Raw genomic sequence first — 19,123 nt, 5'->3', positions numbered from 1 at the left:
GTTTTTAATGTATTCAAATAGTGTTTGTAGGTTTGAATTTCTCTTTATTTGATATTGATTTATTACCGGTTTTTTTAACAAAGCCCACTAGAGACTCCAGGACGTGCGTTTCACGAACTAAGTACGGGAAAACACTTGGTCTAAGCGATTCAAATCCTATGAATATTCTACGTAAAGCGAAACACCAGCCAGACACGTTTCTGCATTTGCAATCGACCGAACATCATATTTCTTTTTCTCTATCGATATTTTTTTTTCCTACATTCAAATTGTACCCTGTCGTTCCACTTGTTGTTATTTGCCATTTTCATTCGATTTGTTGGCGCGCGATGACTATCATTATCGCTCCGATGATCATTTATTGACATTATCTGCTGCCTTGCTGCCTCGCTTTGCGTCGCCGTCGCATGTAAGTGCAATGTAAGCAATGAAGTATGAAACAGCGAATCGAACTTGGGTATGAATCGAATCGAAAGGTACCTCCTATATGTAGGTATCTGGGGGCATCAAAATTTCCGCTCCACGGGAATCAAGATTCAAACGGATGGGGGATTCTATCCGATTGTGATGATAATCCGAAAGGTTGAAGGGTGCGACTTGACCCGATACCCACTACTGCTGCTGTGGTGAGTCGCCAGCGGGAAGTTTGGTTTGAAGAAGACAGGGGGCTGATTCAAGAATTGCTGACTCAACCTGAACCATATCGTTCCAGTTAGCTTCCACTAACTATTGACGGTTGGAGGAAAAAAAAAGATTCGTGCTCGAAGCGGTCATTATTGCGGAGACCATCGCCAGACCAGTAGTTCTTTGTCTATGGCAAGAGTTGGATCTCTCTCTATGTAGACGCGTACTTTAGCGCGCTCTCTCGCCCTCTGTAGTCTGTTTACAGCCTACAAAACTCAAGCGCAAGACTGAAGAGTGCGCGACCTTATCGCGCCCAAAGAATCAATCGCTTTTTTCCGTTTCGTTGTCTCCATCCATTGCACTGCACTGCTGGCTGACTGATTGATAATGGAATCGTAGGGACTAGTCGCATGACGATTCTGTTTCGCGCTGGGCTGGGACTCAATCGGGAACTGATTGTAACAAACAGCCCCGGATCAGTCATTAGATTGCTGGACGGCGTTCGGTTCGGTCGAGTGTTGTTCGAAACTTACGCGAGCGCGGGTCAGTCCAAAAGAATATTCGCTGAAGGCGAGGGTGTTTTGTTTTGCCCTTTTTGGTATTTTTTTTTCGTTACGAGGGCGTAGGCAAAGTTCTAGCGATCGAGGGTTTAAATTTCCGGTTTGAAGCTTTGTCTGAAGATCGAAACAGTAAAAGTTTTTACCCACTCTTCAATTTGTGATGTTTTAACCTTTGTGTGAATTGAAAACGACTCGATTTGTGTCATCTGGTGAAAAAGAAAGTGATTACTCATAGTATAAGCTGAAGTTACTAAAGCCCCCCAAAACAAAAAACAGTGATGGATATTCTGCAGCAGGAAGTGCGGGGCATAGCCCTGGCAACGATACACAGCAGCAGTGAGCAGCAACATGGTCCAGTGTACAACAGCACGACGGTGCCTCTCAACAGAAAAGACTCCCGAAATCTGGACCACGTGATCAACAATACGGGACATCATAATCACAACGGAAACAGCAACAGCAATGGCACTGGACCCTATCAGTCCCATAACGATATCGAAATGTCCCACCAGGTGCGGCCGTTTCAGAATTTGCCGCCCTGCGAACCGGTAGACATCCAGTTCAAGGATGTTTCCTACTGCGTGAGCATGGGCTTTCGAAAAGGTAAGACTGATGCTAGCTGTGAAGATATTTAATCGCATAGAAGAACACCATTCAATACGGTCAGTGCTATGCTTATTTGATCGGGTTCAATTTGGACTGCTCAAACTACGGTTTTGGCTCCCTTCAAGTACCAGTTTCTTTAAGGAGTGTTCACGAAAGAAAGAGGACACCTGTTGTTTATTATTAGTTAAGTTTTTGAAAAAAAAATCTAAAACTCAGTTTGAAATATTGTAAAAAAGTGTACATTTAAGCAGATGTCTGAACATTCAGAGCCTTTTTAGAGCGTTCGTAAATTTTTTTGAAAATATATATTGTAAAATTTTACAGAACTTTTATTGTGACCTAAAGTACCATTTTCGACAAAATTTTATCGAGGTTTTGCTTGGTGTTGGTTGGCTGTACCAAGTTTTTCAAGGCGTAACTATCGATTATAGGCCAGAGCCTTTCAATGTTTCGCAGTTTTAAACATTTTGGTGAATTTTGGTATTTTTCGATAAAATTTACTTTTTTTGGTTCTGCCGATAAACGATATAAGGAGTGAAGTGATAAGGCTACAAATTGGGCAAATGCAATAAGAGATTCCTCAGTTAACAAAACAAAGTCAGGAATAATATGTTATTTAATTTTTCTAGTAGGTCTCTTCATTAATTGTGACCAATGTTCTGTGGTGCAGAACATCAATCTAGCTGTACGAAATTAATAGCGCCTAGGAAAGAAGAGATAGACATTTGATGTCTTCAGCAACATTGTTCAGTTTTACATGGAGCATATTTGAGTATCCAAATTTTTGCCAACGGGTCCACCTATAGCGAGATAAAAATGCTAACTTTTTTGTTTTTCAAATAAGGACTTTGATGTCTTCGACAAAGTAGTTTATCTGATCAAAATACATACACCCAAAGAAGAGGTTGCAAAAATCCAATGCCTATTTAGCAAATCTCTGTGCCGATAATGCGCTGAAATGTGCACTGTGCCGAAGACGGTATGTTTGAAAAAACCGTAACTGGCATAAGGACTCGGCTCCCAACCAAAATAATGACCACTACATTCAAGCGAAACAAGAAAAACATTTTATGGGATTTCCTTCCTATTGGATAATTCATCCCAGAAATAAGAAAATAAAAACTAAAACCACAGCGCTGTAGTGAGAATCGAACTCACATCACCAATTGTATCGTCTTGCCAGTCCGACATTCTAACCAGTGTACTATTCGAGCTTCATGCAGGGCGAGGTATATTTGTCATAGGCTTTCTGTTACCGATCAATCGCAAAAAACGTACAACGGCGGCTTCCCGGCGTTTGGCCTCCTTTCAATGCATTCCTTTGTCTTAAGATGGAAACGGGAAAGGGAACGGGAGTGAAGGAACGGGAAACCCATTGAATGAGAACTGTGCTTTGCTTACTGCCTGCTATTACATACACACGCTACATATACACAGCTGCTAAAGCCGGGCAGCTTGGCCGGTGTTGTTTGCCGATGAATTGAAGGAATGTTTTTGTTGTTGCTTTTGCTACATACACACGCACAGCTTAGCCGTGTTTGCCGGTTGATTGAATTAGAAGGATGTTTTTGTTGTTGCTTTTGCTACATTCACACGCACAGTGCTCGGTTCCCTGGCTGCCTGGTGTTGGCCGGTATTTATTTCCATCCTTCTTCGGCTTGTGATGCGATGGGGAGGGACGCGAAAACGTTTTTATTTTGTTTCATTCAGACATACGCAATTCGGTTGCGCTGGGAGGTTAATGCCGGTGGGCGCAAATCGAATCAGTGCCGGTCGCGTTATCTTCTTGTACCAATGATGCTATGAAATTGACTACACGCCATTGGCACAGAGGCTGAATTTTGGGTGTACAAAAATACAAAATACAATTGAAATACCAATTTGAATTTTTATGCTTGAAATTGATTGTGGCAGTTCTTCATTCAAACAGATTCTCCTGCTCGTAACTCAATCAACACACGTTTAAAATAACTTCCCTCCCTGATGCCACGAATTTCCTTTAATTTGCTCAAACCACCTGTTCCCGGCAAATTTCGGTACACCCATAAGCCAGTTTGAAGCCTATAAGCCTATCTACAAGCCGGTTGAAAACACCTCCGCCGATCAGTGTGTCTAATAGACACTGTCTATGCACACCCGGCAACTCGTTTAAGACATTTTCAAGCCATTTATCACAAAAATTATATTCCAATCAATCAAATAAATAATAATTTTCACGGACCACGGAAAGAACTCGAGTAAATTCCAATGTTCTGCTTCTTTTAAAAACTGTTTTTCCATCCTTTCCGGCAAAAGCTTGTGAGAATATCAACACTTAATTCACTTAACACCTTTATAGGTATATGAATTAAAATGTTTCGGGTTAAACCACATGAAAATTAATTATTTCGAAAATTTTTCGCGAACGTGACGAAAAAAACAAGTGCTTTCAAAACCAGTCAAAGCCTGCTTCTCACAATACATGAAGCGCTTATGCGGATTGAAAACTTATTTTTTACGTGGATTTATTAACTATTAAAAACAAATTTCTTCTTGCCAAATTCCATATAACTAAGAAAAATTTAGTTTTGTATGATATGAAATAAAATAGCATTCATTACCAATTGTAAAAACGAATTTTTAAGCGTATTTTTACAACTGCATTCGAAATTCGAGTATTTTGCTGAAATCCTGCTGAATTTTTAAGGAAAAATAATCAGAATATGGAAAGCTTTTGAACATAGATTTTACTAATTGCCACACAAGTTTTTAATAAAAATGCTGATTACTTATTTGAACAATAAACCCGCTCAATTTTTCATTAATTGTAGTTTTGTTTCGAATCCCGTACTTATCGTTCCATTCACGAATGACATAAAGATGTTAAAACGACTATAATAAAAACAAAAAAAAAGAAAAAAAAAGTACTTATCGTTAGAAATTTCATAACTAATTCTGACCCTGCGATGTCGATTGAGGTTAAGCGCAATGCTAAACCTTTTCGTCTACCAATCATGATATCGGTAACATCGTACCTTCTACAATTTAAAAGTTGAAAGTCATCAACAAATGTAGGTACAAGAACCACCATATTTTTTACCATATTTTTTAATAGCTGTCCGTAGCGATCCGACGCTCACATCCTCTTCTTTAACCAATGAGATTCCACTCACAGTAGACCACTTGTGCACAATATTTTTTTTCTTCTCCGGAGTAAGACCACGCAATTTGAAATGTAATAACAAACTAAAAGTTTTTTGATGGTATCACGTACAGAAATGTGTAAAAAAAAGGACGAAGCCAATAAAATTGGAAAAAAATATTCGATTCAAAATGACCTTTTACATGAGGTTTGTTATAATTTCTGGAACAGTCTGTAATACAGAGTCTCAAAACAGAGTGCCAGAGTGTGATTTCTACCTCTTCTTCAAAACACTGGTGAACTTACTCTTAGATGTAAAGGAAAGCATTATAAGATAGTTTTTTTCCTCATTTTTACCTTTAGATTTGTATGTATGTATCACAACAGAAATAACTAAATGTACACGTGTACGTGTACGGTATTTCCATATTCTGAAAGTTTAGAGTTAGTTCAAGCCATTGAAAAAAATCCATTCTAAGCAGAATAATTGATCATCAACAATACCAACGAAACAGCCTTAGGGAAGGGTGAGCTTAGCAATACAAGTTTGACCTTTTCGTTCACGTGTGTATTCGACGACATAGTAAAATTTGCATTCCTATTCAACTGGCCTAAGTAACTGGTGCCGTAATATTCTGTTGCTCCCATATTAAAACACGATGTTTACGACTAAACACTCCACGGACGTCCTCACTTGATCACGAGCAGGAGGTACGAGTTACCTCTTTTATCTCAACCCTATTAGGTGTTTGTTTAGACGCAAAATCATGTAAGGTGGTCGACGCTCATTGACGCGATTCTGGAAGTGATCTCTGTGTGTCCAAACCAAAACCCAGCTCTCGCATACGTGATATCTACTTAGTAGAGTGGGTATCGATCGTTCTTGGCGACTTGTCCTGGGGACAGACAGGTGTGAATTATAACAGTTTACAATCGGATTGCTGTCGTCACGTTTTTTTTTTGTTCGCTCATCTGGTTCCGATTGAGCAGCTTGGGAACACAGACAGCAAATTTCCGTCAGGAAACTCCAACAACGGCAGAACATGTTTATGATGTATTTGAATTTAAGAAGACATAAACAAACCGGTATGGTGGTCATCTGGCTCGATCGATAACCGTGAACTGTTGTGAGCTGCTAAATAGTGATGCAAATTTCGACATTTTGGCGACGATATGCACTGGACAATTAGCACGCTGGTAAAGACCTTGACATTACTATTCAACTTTGAAAATGGCATCTTCGTCCTATGTGACGATAAAAATATTTTATATTTGTTTACGTTTTATTATCACCTCTGGCTATGTCTCTAGAAAGTTTTGTTTTATTTCCCGATATCAACCTTTGTTGACGACTAATATTTAGCTAAAGCTCTTCATTCTTGGATTAGTATTCGATAACCGGATCTTACAACAATAACAGTAGATGATAAAAAAAAACAAATCAACCCGAACAAAAGTTGACAATGACAAAGAAATAGCCGAAGATCTTTCGCGAAAAAATAACACAAACAAAAAAACAACAAACAAAGGCAACTCCTCACCCACTTATCAAAACCTAGTTATCGGTTTAAATGTGCTGTTGAGTCAATTTCTAAGCATTAGTTGGTTCGGTTTCAATTTGTGCCAACAACTTTGAGCTCCTATACAAGCGACGTAGTTTGTTCCTACACTCAAAGTCTGAAAGAAATTGGAAACCAATATTGACCTACAGCCAACACTTTGTAATAAACCTACCATAAGGGTTGAACAAGAAGTTGCGCTGCAAAAAAGGCTCTTGTCAACAAGTTGACTGCCCTCAGCGACAACAACAAAAAATAATACGGGAAACCGTTCGAAGAATTTTTCCTCTGACTCAGCACAACACCGATAAATACTGACTGACTGCCACTGCCCACTTAGAGAATAAGCGTAAGTCGTTGTGACACCGCTGCTTGCTGTCTTTTGTGATTACTTTACGGGGTAATAATCTTTTTTTTTTCGTGTGGAAGAGGTTTCTACACTCACGATCATCCTCATCCATGAGTTGAATCAATTCGTTTGAAGTGTGTCGGAAAGTAACAGCTTAATCGGCCTAATCTGATCCCCTATCGCGAATCGAGTTGACGTAGGAAAACCGGTGAACCATGCACCAAACTACTTAGCTATTATGCAAATCTCTAGTGCTATCTTGATTCTAGAGGCACAGACAAAAATATGGGGCCTTGACTGAAGAAAAAAGATCCCGAAAGTTTCATCAAACATTCAATAGCTCAATAAGAATCGCCCTCAATTAAACCTCAATCGGTAATCCACACTTCTGTCAAAATTGTGTTGCCTCGAACTCAACTATGCCAAAAGTAAATTCTCATTAAGGGTTAGTTGCCCTACTTTGTACCCTATTAAGCGGTGGATTTTATATAAATTCATGTTTTTCTCACAAATCTCACAAATGGATGAGAGTGTTGTGCTTTTCAGCAATTTCACATGGACAAAGTGTAGAAAATATTGACAGTGTACTTCTTGGAAAAATTTCTTCAACGGAAATAACTTTGTTGACTCCTAAAAGAAAATTTTTGCCAAAAATCAAAACTGTGTTTTTAAAAGTTGTTATTGTTTGTTTAGAAATCAGACAATTTAAAAAAAAATGTTTTTTAAGCCGGATCAAATTTAAAATCCTTCTTTTAGTATTTGGAGTTGAAACATCACAAGAGGGAGATAATATTTTTTGAATTGCATGCAATAAACTTGCACATTTCATATAATTTGAATATCGAATTATTTTCTATCAAAAAGTTCAACTATTCTCGAATTTAAAAGGAGATTCAATTCTCATCTTCAAAAGTGAGACTTTGGTGTTTCAACGGTTTTAATTTTCGAAGAATTTATTAAATTTTCAATAAAATACCCCAAGCTTTATTTACTCCCCCTTCGGGACTTTCAGATAAATCGATGCCGACGAGGGTTCCGGCTTAATTGCTTATTGAATTTTTGATACATTAAAATTGTTTGAAATCTCATATCTATATTTATAAAACTGAATTTCTGTCTGTCTGCCTGTCTGTCTGTCTTTCTGTCTGTTTCCTATAGACTCGGAAACTACTGAACCGATATGCGTGAAACTTGGCAGGTGAGGGTATTGGAGGCAGGGGAAGGTTCCTATTATGGTTTGAGACCCCTCCCTCTCTCATGGAGGGGGGGAGGGGCCTCCCAAACAATAGAAAAATTTTTTGCATAACTCGAGAACCCATCAAGCAAATGGTATCAAATTTGTAATGGGGTGGTATTTGGGAACGAGAAATATTTCTAGAAATATGTGGTACCCCTTCCTCCTCTCAGTTGAGCGATAGGAAGGTGGGAGGGGGGCTACCTTACAATTTTTCATATAACTCGAAAAATAAAATAGAAATTGGAACCAAATTTGGCATGGGAAGGTATTTGGATACGAAACATATTTTAAAAATTGTTTGAGACCCCTCCTTCTTTCCAGTAGAAAGGGGGAGGGAGCCACTTTCATATTACTTTACATAACTCGAAAACTGATAAAGCAAATGGAACCAAATTTGGCATGGGAGGGTATTTTGATACAAAAAATATTTCTATGATTATTTGAGACCCCTCCCTCTAACCAGTAGGGAGATATAAAGGGGAGAAAGGGCCTCTTTTATAATTTTTTACATAAATCAAAAACTTATTAAGCAAATGGAACCAAATTTAGCATGGGCGGGTATTTGGGAACGTGGCTTGTTCTAATGATTGTTTGAGACCCTTTCCTTCTTCCAGCGGTGAGAAAGGAAAGAGGAAGGGGATTTTCATACAATTTTTACTGCATAACTCAAGAACTACAACAGCAAATGGAACCAAATTTGGCATGGAACGATATTTGGGTTCGAGAAATGCTTCTATAAATATTTGGTATCGCTCATTCCTTCAAAGAGGCGGATGAAAAGGGGGAGGAGAGGTCTTCCTTACAATTTTCAGTGTAACTGGAGAGCTGATCGAGCAAATTGAACCATATTTGGCATGTGAGGGTTTTGGATATGAGAAATGTTTCTATTATAAATTGAAACACCATTTTTTTTTGTTCAGTGGAAACGTATAAACGGGGAAAGGAGGGCTTTCATACAATTTTTTTTGCATAACTCGAAAATTAATCGAGCAAATGAATCCAAATTTGCATAAAAAAGTATTTAAGTGCGAAAAATCCTTTTATGAATATTAAGTTCTCACCCCTCCATTCAATGAGGAGAACGGAAGGGGGTATGGTACTTCCTTTCAAGTTTATGCATAGCCCAAGAATTTACTACGCAAATAAAACCACATTTGGCATGGGATGGTTTTTCAATAGGAGAAATTTTTCTATGTGAAACAATTTCTTTCTAGCAGTAGAAGGATTGAATTGGGAATATAGGAAGGGAAGAGGAAAGCTTACATTTAACTTTTTTTTTTACAAAATCCGATAATTCTATGATTATCTGACACAACATCTTCCTTTCAGTGAGTAGGTACATAGGAGGAGGGAAGTGAGCCCAATACAATTTTGTTAACATAAGTTCTCAATTTATGCTAACGAAGCCAACAAATGAAAACAAATATGGCATGGAAAGGTACTTGGTTATGAGATATGTTTCTACGATTGTTATAGACTTTAACGCTTTACATTGTAGAGAGGGGAAGAAAACAGGGGGCTCCATATAAATTTTGCTGTAAAGCTTAAAAACTTATCAACCAATGAAACTATATTTGATAAAAGGGGATTTTTTGGAAACGAAAAAAATGGGTATGATTATTAAAGATCACGACCTTCATTCAGCAGGGAGTGAAGGGAAAGACAGGGGAGACTCTTTTATCAATTTAGTATAAATCCAGAACATATCAAGCAAAAACAACCATATTTTACAAGTTAGATTGTTTGCAAAGTAATAAAAATTTGAATAATTCCTGAAAATATCATTTGTTTTTGAAAGGTGTAGCAAAGCACACCGGGTCAGCTAGTGCAATATAAAATTAATGACTTGGGCAAACCGTCAGCCAGCTTTCAGAGTTATAAGACAGCAAACGACTTTATTTGTGACCGTACTCATTAACTGATTTTTAATTCACTATTGTGTCAAACGATTTCACGACGAGATTGGAAAACCCTGTGGCAAAATTGAAAGCACTAACAGATTTTTTTTTTGGAAGACTTCATGAACCATAAAATGGATTTAAATGATAGATGAGAAGATGAAACCGTAAGGTTTCGTCTCCTTAGGTTTATTCTGAAAATAGTAGGGCTAGGTGGGGTAATTATGAACAAAATTTCTTCATTTGGCGCACTTACAGCCACCAAATGTTTATTTCTTATCACAAACTCTGAAAATCTGTCAACAATGAATGTTTCCATGCTCTTCATCATTCTGTAGAACAACTTTTTTTTTTTGGTCGCGACCCACGTCCTTGAGACTGTCCCACTGTCTAGGGGGTAATTATGAACACGGATTACGAACTTGGTATACAATTTTGAAAAGTAAAAGTAGTTATACGTTACATTTATCCATAGTAAACAGTGTATGGTAATTTTTTACTTAAAAAAATTATGTTCATAATTACCCCAAACTCTGTTCATAATTACCCCGGACTATGTTCATATTTACCCCGAGACTTGTCCAATTTGATTTATATGGTGTCAGAAAATCTCAATTCAACACCAAATAACGAAAATTATTAGCAGTAATAAGAAAATGAGTTGTTTTATAAAAACTCAATTCAATTTATGTATAAAACTTGCAAAATATACAAATGTAATGAAAGTTAAATTGTAAAAAAATAGAAAAATAGACAGTAAGTGTTCTTTTCTATTGATATTTTTCTATTTTTTGTTTCGAGAGTTTAATTTCTTTGTTGTATCTTTTACGTTTTGGTTGGTTTTTTTACGTTTCTTTATGTCTTATCAGAACATTTTTATTGGATAGCACCTCTCCATACGTGTGAAATTTTAGACGAGTTAGGCTACTCGATAGTTTTTACATCCGTTTAAAATGTCCTGCGCAGCAAACATCAAGTCTTCACCAAAACGTCGTGAGCTGGGCTTTTGACGTACGTGCGAGGTATCATGAAATTAAAACCTATACATATACAGAAAATTCAAAAATATTTTAAAATGGTTACACAAAAACACTCAATTAAATCTTCTTTGGATCAGCGAACAGTCATTTTTTACAAGGCTTGTCAGTTCTATATGATCGACAGTTACAAAAATATTTACACTTATAAATTTTTTTATCACCTGTATAAAATTTCACATGAGTAGCTCTATTCTTTCAAAAAAAAAAAAAAATTAAGTACTACCGAAGTTTTCTTCAACAAACTGAATGAGAAAATCTTCAACCAAAAGATATTCATTTGCATCAAATTAAAGAAAAAATATTCGAAAAAATTAACATTAAAAAAAGTATTTAAGTATAAAAATTAGACTACAAGAAAATAGATTTTGGATCTCTGATATCCGGAAGTAACACATAAACAATTATTATTTGCTGTAATTCTAATGCTCTGAATAGCAGCACGTTGTCTAAACATACAGGAAAATTGATCTTTGCTTTGTGAACTTGTTCATCAATCAAATTTATCAAAGTTTTTTTTATATATTTTACTGTTGACCACAGGGATTTAAGGTTCATCATAATGTTAAATTTCACACAGTTATGAATAAAAGCTCCATTAGCAAACCTTTTGTAAACATTTGGGGAACTTAATTTTTAGTAGAATCAAACATTTCTTAAAGTCTGGTTTATAACCTAGCTATTTATCAATTACCAAAAGACCTGGTTTTGGAAGCACGTAAAACCTGTATTCGGTATTAGAGAACTATTCCTGGGATACAGATTTTCGGTTTTGGTATTGCCGTTAAAACTTTTGACTGTCATTTTATCTACCAACAAAAAGCAAGTTCTTATCACTATTTATTAAAACAAAATTAAGACTTTTTTACGAATTTACGGATTTGGTTACGGATTGAGCTTTTTTTTTTTTTAAAAAAAATTTGTTTTATTCACTTTTTTTCGCTTTTGAAATTTTATTTTCAGTTTAAATGAAATGGGGTTCGAAAGTTTTTTTATCAAAGACTGAAAAGAACTGGCATAGCTTTTTTTCTAAATTCAAATCTCATTTTTAGACCAAAAAAATCAATTTCTCAAAAATTCAAAACTTAACAGTAACACCATGCAAACCTAATTTAATAATGAAATTTATTGAATTTGGTGCAGTGGATTCTGGGATGTAAAAGCCGAGTGTTGATGTTCCCGGCTAAGATTTCTCCCCGGTCCTTAATATGTTGAGATCTTATAGAAGGGGGGGGGGGGGGGGGGGGAAGAAGTTTTTTTTAAGGATATTTCTTGCAAGGGGAGGAGGGGGAAGGCGTCTGGACATGCTTGGGTAATTAGTGAACGGCCTCCTAAGTTGATGAATAAATCATATGATCATTAAAAAGCATTAGAAATGTCAGGAAATGCATAAAAAAATGTGTTCATAATTACCCCATACGACGAAAACTATGGGGTGAATATGAACACTCATCTGTGAATCAGTGCGAATTTTTTTTTCAGAATTTCTTCAAAATCCAGACAGAGCATCATAAACTGGATGTAAAACAGGTGATAACAACATTCTAGCTGGATTTCCTATGATCAGATATTCAAAACATTAAACACTGTCCGAAACGATTTCCGTTTCACGAGGTAATGGTTTTTTAAAATATCTGAAATAATATCATTATGATTTGAAAATAGATCGAAAACAGCTTGCAGCAATCAATCGGATGTTAAAGTACCACTTTTGAAACTTTCTGTGCTCATTCATCCCCCACAGCAGCGCGTATGGCACTTGTTCGGAACTACCCCGTGTTCATAATTACCCCACTTGACCCTAAGGCGTCTGAATTGACGACAGAGATGTTCATAATTCAGAGTGATATTTGATCTACAAAATTGTTTTCAACTAATACGTACTGTTTGCAATTTCTTCTCGTTGGAATAATCAATATAGTGAATGCACTAAATAAAGAGTCATTCTTGCCGCAGGTAAAATTTTACTGGGAACACTTCGAACTACAAAAGATTTTTCAAGAAAATGGTGTTGTGTTACTCAAGATTTTTTTCAAATATCTACAGACAGTTGTTACATATTTTATAACCATTCATAATGCTTCAAAATCTACAGTACCATTCATGATACCATAGGAATGGGAAGCACGCGTACTTTCTCTTGGACAGAGACAGCTATAATTTTTAACTCTGATGATATTTTTAGTGTAAAATTTTCTGCGTAAGATAGATATTATTTCACAAAATTTCTAAAGCGCATGTGGCCTCCGAAACAGTAATGCTACGAAAATGGGACTTTTTGTAATTATATGATTCAAACTGCATTATCTCAGAAACTATGGAACGCCTATTATTGAAATTTTGTAGAGTGGTTGTTATAATATTGATTAAATAGAATGTCTGAAGTTTTTCTCTCAGTCAAAAACGTACGGTGATTTTCCATCTTATATGGCGAAAATTTGACGCATGCCTGTATTCACGACGAAACACGTACAGTAGACTGAGTCGATTAGGGGCCATTTATGAACTTCTCAAACCCTGGAGTCTAAAAAGCTTCGCCTTGGTCCAAACCTCATCCATGATTTTTTGCAGAATTTTAAAGTAAATTTTACATGAGTAAATTTGAACTTTTAGGTTTGTATGGGAAAATTGAATATTTTGTACTGAAAAATCAACATCATGTTTGTTTCTTCTGTGGAACTGAGCCAGCTAATGGTTTTTGTGCCAATTTATCGATTCTCTAAAGGAAATTTGCCGCTGAACAACTTTGTCGAAGACCGTAATTTCGTATTTTATTAGACAAAAAAGGTGTTGAATGGGGACATGTCTTTTGACACTGAAAAATAATAAATTCAATTGACATCACAGCTGGGTGCTTTGCGAAGTATAGCAATAATTGTGTGGTAATCAGTTTTTCCCATATTTTTTTCAATTGACCCTCAGAAGTTGCAAACAAGACAAATAAAATCGTTATTCGCTTCATCAACCACCAGGCGATGGCTGGGTCACACCATAAAAAGACAATTATTTCAATAATAATCTCACGGAAGAAATGTGATTAACACTCCCGTTTTATTGATTTGCCATGTACCACATTGACTACTTACTTTTGTATTCATTAGACACGCGTGTTCAACTGTGACGTGATGCGATTACCCGGGAGAAATCTCTTTGCCGTAGATGAGTTCAGTTTTGATTTTTTTTTTAAACGACAGAATTTGATATAAGTCGATTCAAATTAATGTGTATTCTGATATTGTCTTGTCTAGTCTTGTTTAGTCTTGTCTAATTTATTTTGTTCTGTCTAGCATTGCATAGTCCAGCTGTAAAAACTTTGCTTCGTTAAAATAACAATCAACTGATTGAACCAGTCTGCTGTTTATTATTCCTTTCAGCAAAAAAAAAAACAGATTACATGTAAATCAGTTTTGCATTCGCTGCTTTGTTCGTTTAACAAAACTGTCAGCTATCTTCTGTTTGTCATTATGTCCAATTCATTCCTAACGCTGTACAGTAGCCTCCTATTCTGTGATGCTGTAAAACTGCATTGATAGGAAAAAGCCGGAGTTTCTTGTCTTTTTGATGTGTTAAGAAACAAATAAGAAAACGTAGTCACTGTTTGGAAATTTTTTACTCATGGCTGTATTGAATTTAACTGTTCTACATTTATCTATATATTTTTTTTGTTTTATCTTAAATAAAATCATGTTCTTTAGCACCTTGAAATTAGACAAATGAATTCCTACATTATATTAAGATTTCCTGAACTACTGATGAGAACACATTCGATTGATTCGCGATTCAACGCACAGCATTTTCATTCAAAATACAGTATCACAAAGGCGAAGTTATCTTATCGAAGGATCATTGATCTTTCTCTAGTCGATTTAGATTAGAGCACTTTGAACCAATGTCTAATTACTCACGAATTTTTCAGCTGTTCATAGGCACCCGAAAAATCGTCAATTCTCGCTGATAAGATTGGTGTAACACCTTCTTATTGATAAGCGTTTTTTGGCAAAGACCTTTTCAAGGTTTTCCTCAGTTTTTTTGTTGTTGTTTTCGAATTCATTATGTTTATCAATTCGTGGGCTTGGTTGGAATTTAAAGCCACTTTTCCACTGATTGTTTCTAAGTTTGGTGTTTCCCAACTGCGGCAAAGTCTCTCTGGATCAAGAGCTATTTACGCGGGAAATCGTAATCGTTAATCACCGCATGCCAATCGTAAATGGTCGTCACTATTTGTAAGCACTTTGCACTGATTGCGGTACGGCGCTTCAAAAAAAAACCCTCGACACGAGAAGGGATTGCGTCGCTAGATTGATGATCGATGGTGATTTATAGTGTGTTTATGTTTACGGGTTTTGGGTACAGTTGGAAAAATTCTACAAATAAACGTGTGACCTTCCGCGGCGCTTATCAGCCGCGAATGACGAAAATGGAGCCCTAATCGAGGAGCAGAGCACTGGCAACTATTAATAGTTTGTATTTTTGAACAACCGGGGAAAATAAAGTTTAAGTTTTCTGTTTGCACTAAATTGACCTTACTTGATCCGGAACTAGGTCTTGGTCTTTTGGAATTTTTCCTAAGTATTTTAACGGGAATATTTAATCGATGTCTATTCATCCTCAATCATTTGCTTAATTTTTCACATTAGAACAATACGAGAATAAATCCTAAAATAATTTTGCTCTCGATAGAGTTCGCTCATTCATTCACATCAGAAAATGAAACATCTTTAATGTTACCATCGAGTCTAAAACTGTCGATGAAACAAAATTTTCTCTAAAAAATGCATCTTTTTATCATTTTTTCTATCATAAATTTACTCATATCAACAATATTGTTGATCATGGGAAATAGTGAAGTTCAGATGATCGATAGAAAATTTATTCACCTTCAATATGCTTAAAAGAGATTTCAAATTCATGTTATGCAGTCAGAGATATTTGAATCTAAGTATAAGTATTTCTTTTATTTTTTTTCCAAGATTACATATTTGAATCATACCTTAACTTAAAAACTGTTCTACTGAGATTTTTTTTAAATAAATTTTCGGATTCAGCTCATGATAAAAATATAGGTCGGTCAATGAAGTTCACGACTTTTTTTTTAAAATTTCGTTAACTAGTGTTATTAGCACCAAAAAACTAAAATATGAATTTTTTTTTATTAACAGTAATTTTTTCGCCCAAAAAGATACTAAGCTACGGTCTTCGACAAAGTTGTTCAGCGGAAAATTTCCTTAGATTTTTTCTAAAATTATCCCAAAAACCATTAGCAGGCTCGGTTCCACAGAAGAAACAAAAACGATTTTGACTTTTCAGTACAAAATATTCAATTTTCCCATAAAACTTAAAAATTAAAATTTACTCATACCGTTACTTGAAAATTTTGCAAAAAATCAAAGATGAGTTTGGAATCCAAAAAATGCTTTTAAGACCCCACGGTTTGGGTAATTCAAAAATGACTCCAAAACGACTCAGTTTCTAACGCACAGCATTGACCGAGCGGATCAATCCATTCTAGGCGAGTATATTCTCGCTGGCTGCCTGGCTCTCGACCGGAGAATGTTTCCATCCTCCTTTGTCTTGTGATGGATATGTATTATTTGGTTTTTTTTTTGGTTCAGCCATATGCAATCCGTTTGCGTTGGGAGGATGATGCGAGCGTGCACAAAGCTTGATAATGCCTATCTGACATTGGATCTTGTGCCAATTATTGCACCTCCCAGGAAGTCATGATTGGAGTGGGAGTTGTAAAAACCCACAAAATATAAATTTTGTTTAACTTTTTTTCAATTAATTTCATGTGAATTTACACAAATAGTGTGACTCCAACTCAACATTCAGTTTAATTGAGCGATTAACTTCCTATGATTTTAAAACATTTATTGATAAAAATCTCCACATGCTGGATATACATGGTGATTCGATAAAAGGTCCAGCAGTTGATCGGCGGAGCTCTATGTGTGCTACGCTCATGTCGGTCGATTTCATCACGTTCACTGTGGTGGAATTGGTTAATGCGCCGTTGTACTGAAGCGGAGATTGCGAGTTCAATTCCCGTAGGTGAGCCGTGGTATATTTTCCGAAAAAATCATAATTGTTGTGCTCTAGGCAAGCACGTCTGTTATGGGAGCTGGTTCGTCGAGAAGAGAAACTTGTCCCTAAATTAGCACTCAGACTACTATGACGATTCCTATGCTAACCATAGCGGTAGCTATGGTTACTATGTGGTGGCTATTGGGGGCTATGGGTTATTCTTCAGCCTACATTGATTGACTCTGTTACTTTCAATCACTTTCAAAAATTTGATTTTTTTCAGGGACAACGATATACCAAGACGAATTCATAACATTGGTATTAAATTTTCAATGCAATTTGATCATATTTTTTTGGATTAACTTACATGTTTTTATACAAAGTCACATTTTTTTTTAATAAAAAGGGGAAATAAGGGCATGATGGCCACACGAGAGAAGATGTATACTTTCTGTTTATATCAAAATGTGTGTTTTTGAGTCTATTTTCGAAAAACACCTTATTTTAGAATTTTTTTCTTATTTACTAGCCCTTTTATTCATAATGTCAAATCCGGCCAAAACAGCACAGACAAATCATGTTACTTCACGAAAGACAGCAAACGCTTTTTAAGACACTCTTTCACGAAAATTTTCTGGATGATGGTCCAAGCTGCAAATGTGGCTTTACAAGCCTCAGGTGCAGATAGCTTCCCAAACGAGATATTTCTTGGCAAACTTTGATAGTTTAATATGCTTGAAAATGGCTGTCATCTTTCCCCTTCCGATTGCTGTATAATACTTTTGTCAAGGAAGCGGTCTGAAGTCTGCCTTGGCGTAGGTTTTGTCATCCATTACCACGCAATCAAACTTTGTCAAAGCAAATTTCAAAAATATCATCATCATGTTCTCATCAGTACAAGGTTGCCGAAATCACAGGAAATTCTATAATTTTACAGAATTTTGAGCAAATTTTTAAATTATTGGAAAAACCATCATAGATTTTTGGGGTAGAATTACAGAAATTCAGATTTTTTTTTTGTCGAAACACAGATTTTTTTTCGGCAACCTTGCATCAGTAGTCTTCCGATTTTTTTATTTGCCTTTGTCAACTTGGTACTGGTTATTGATATGAATCGAAATACCTTGAAGGAAAAGTTAGGAAAATAGTATTTTTAATTAGAAAAAACTACACTGTTGGGGGAAAATGTTCACCCGCGTACTCAACTGGTTCGGACACTCGCGGGAAATTCGCGGAAGATTAAATTAAACACGGATTTTCAATAAACTGATAAATTCGCGGCGATTTATTTCGGGACGATTTATTGTCGACGGCGGTTTAGTTTGGACTGTGTTGCTGCTTGCTGCTGCTGTTTCAGTCAGCTGTTTTCGGCAACATAAACTAATACCAACGCAACTGCAGAACTGTCACGCCGTGCGATGTTTTTCGCTGGGGGTGCTCAAGCATTTTAACTTGTCGATATTTTCGCTATCTTTCTCTAACATATACCGCCCGCCTTGAAATATCTTTTCAACCCTTCTCGCTTACTCTAATGTTATACAAAAATAATTCGTTTTGTTTTGATTTCAGTTTCTGCATGAAAACGGTACTATGTGCTACAAGCTAAAATTTGCTTCTGTTGTGAGTTGTGGTAAAAATATTGTTCGCTAATCGGCAGTGTGTGATAATTGGTGATTGTGTGAGCCGCTGATTTATGTACGATGGGTCCCGTTGGCTGCTGCATATACGTGACCAGCTGATGTTAATGATGTACACTGCGACGACTGCGACCTGCAGTGGAGATACGGTTACCAGTAAGTTGATTTTGAAAACCTTCGTTGAATGATGAAACTGATTTCGGTCGTTTCGCTGTTTTTAGGATGTGCTGATTTCAGTTGACTGCTGTACTGTTGGTGAATTCATAACTGCGTTGATATTCCGCGATAACACCGATGTGTGATTGGACTCGATGACGTGCGTTGATCAGTAAACGGGTGACCTGGTAGAATGAAGTGCGCTTTGTAAACTGTTGAATTACAAATTTGAAGGAAAACTTGCCTGGTGCGGAGGCCAGTGGGCCTCCGCGGACGCCTCAGACGCTTCCGTTCCTCCCTTGGTGGTGTATTCAA

At 36.5% G+C, this 19,123-nt stretch overlaps 1 protein-coding gene across 1 annotated transcript in view; it reads left to right on the top strand.

Annotated features, from left to right (window-relative positions):
• Positions 1-872: 872 nt before the first annotated feature.
• The window catches only part of LOC129747519 (ATP-binding cassette sub-family G member 4), a 41,700-nt gene continuing 23,449 nt past the window's right edge, over positions 873-19,123 (top strand). Inside the window, exon 1 of the mRNA XM_055741777.1 lies at positions 873-1,787. Coding sequence (XP_055597752.1) covers positions 1,463-1,787 — 325 coding nt within the window. The 5' untranslated portion in view covers positions 873-1,462. The remainder of the gene's footprint in view (positions 1,788-19,123) is intronic.

Source organism: Uranotaenia lowii, chromosome 2 (assembly GCF_029784155.1).
Source record: "Uranotaenia lowii strain MFRU-FL chromosome 2, ASM2978415v1, whole genome shotgun sequence".
In the NCBI taxonomy this organism is placed as follows: domain Eukaryota; kingdom Metazoa; phylum Arthropoda; class Insecta; order Diptera; family Culicidae; genus Uranotaenia; species Uranotaenia lowii.
The sequence above is the reverse complement of the archived record's forward strand: the minus strand, read 5'-3'. Positions and strand labels throughout refer to the sequence as shown.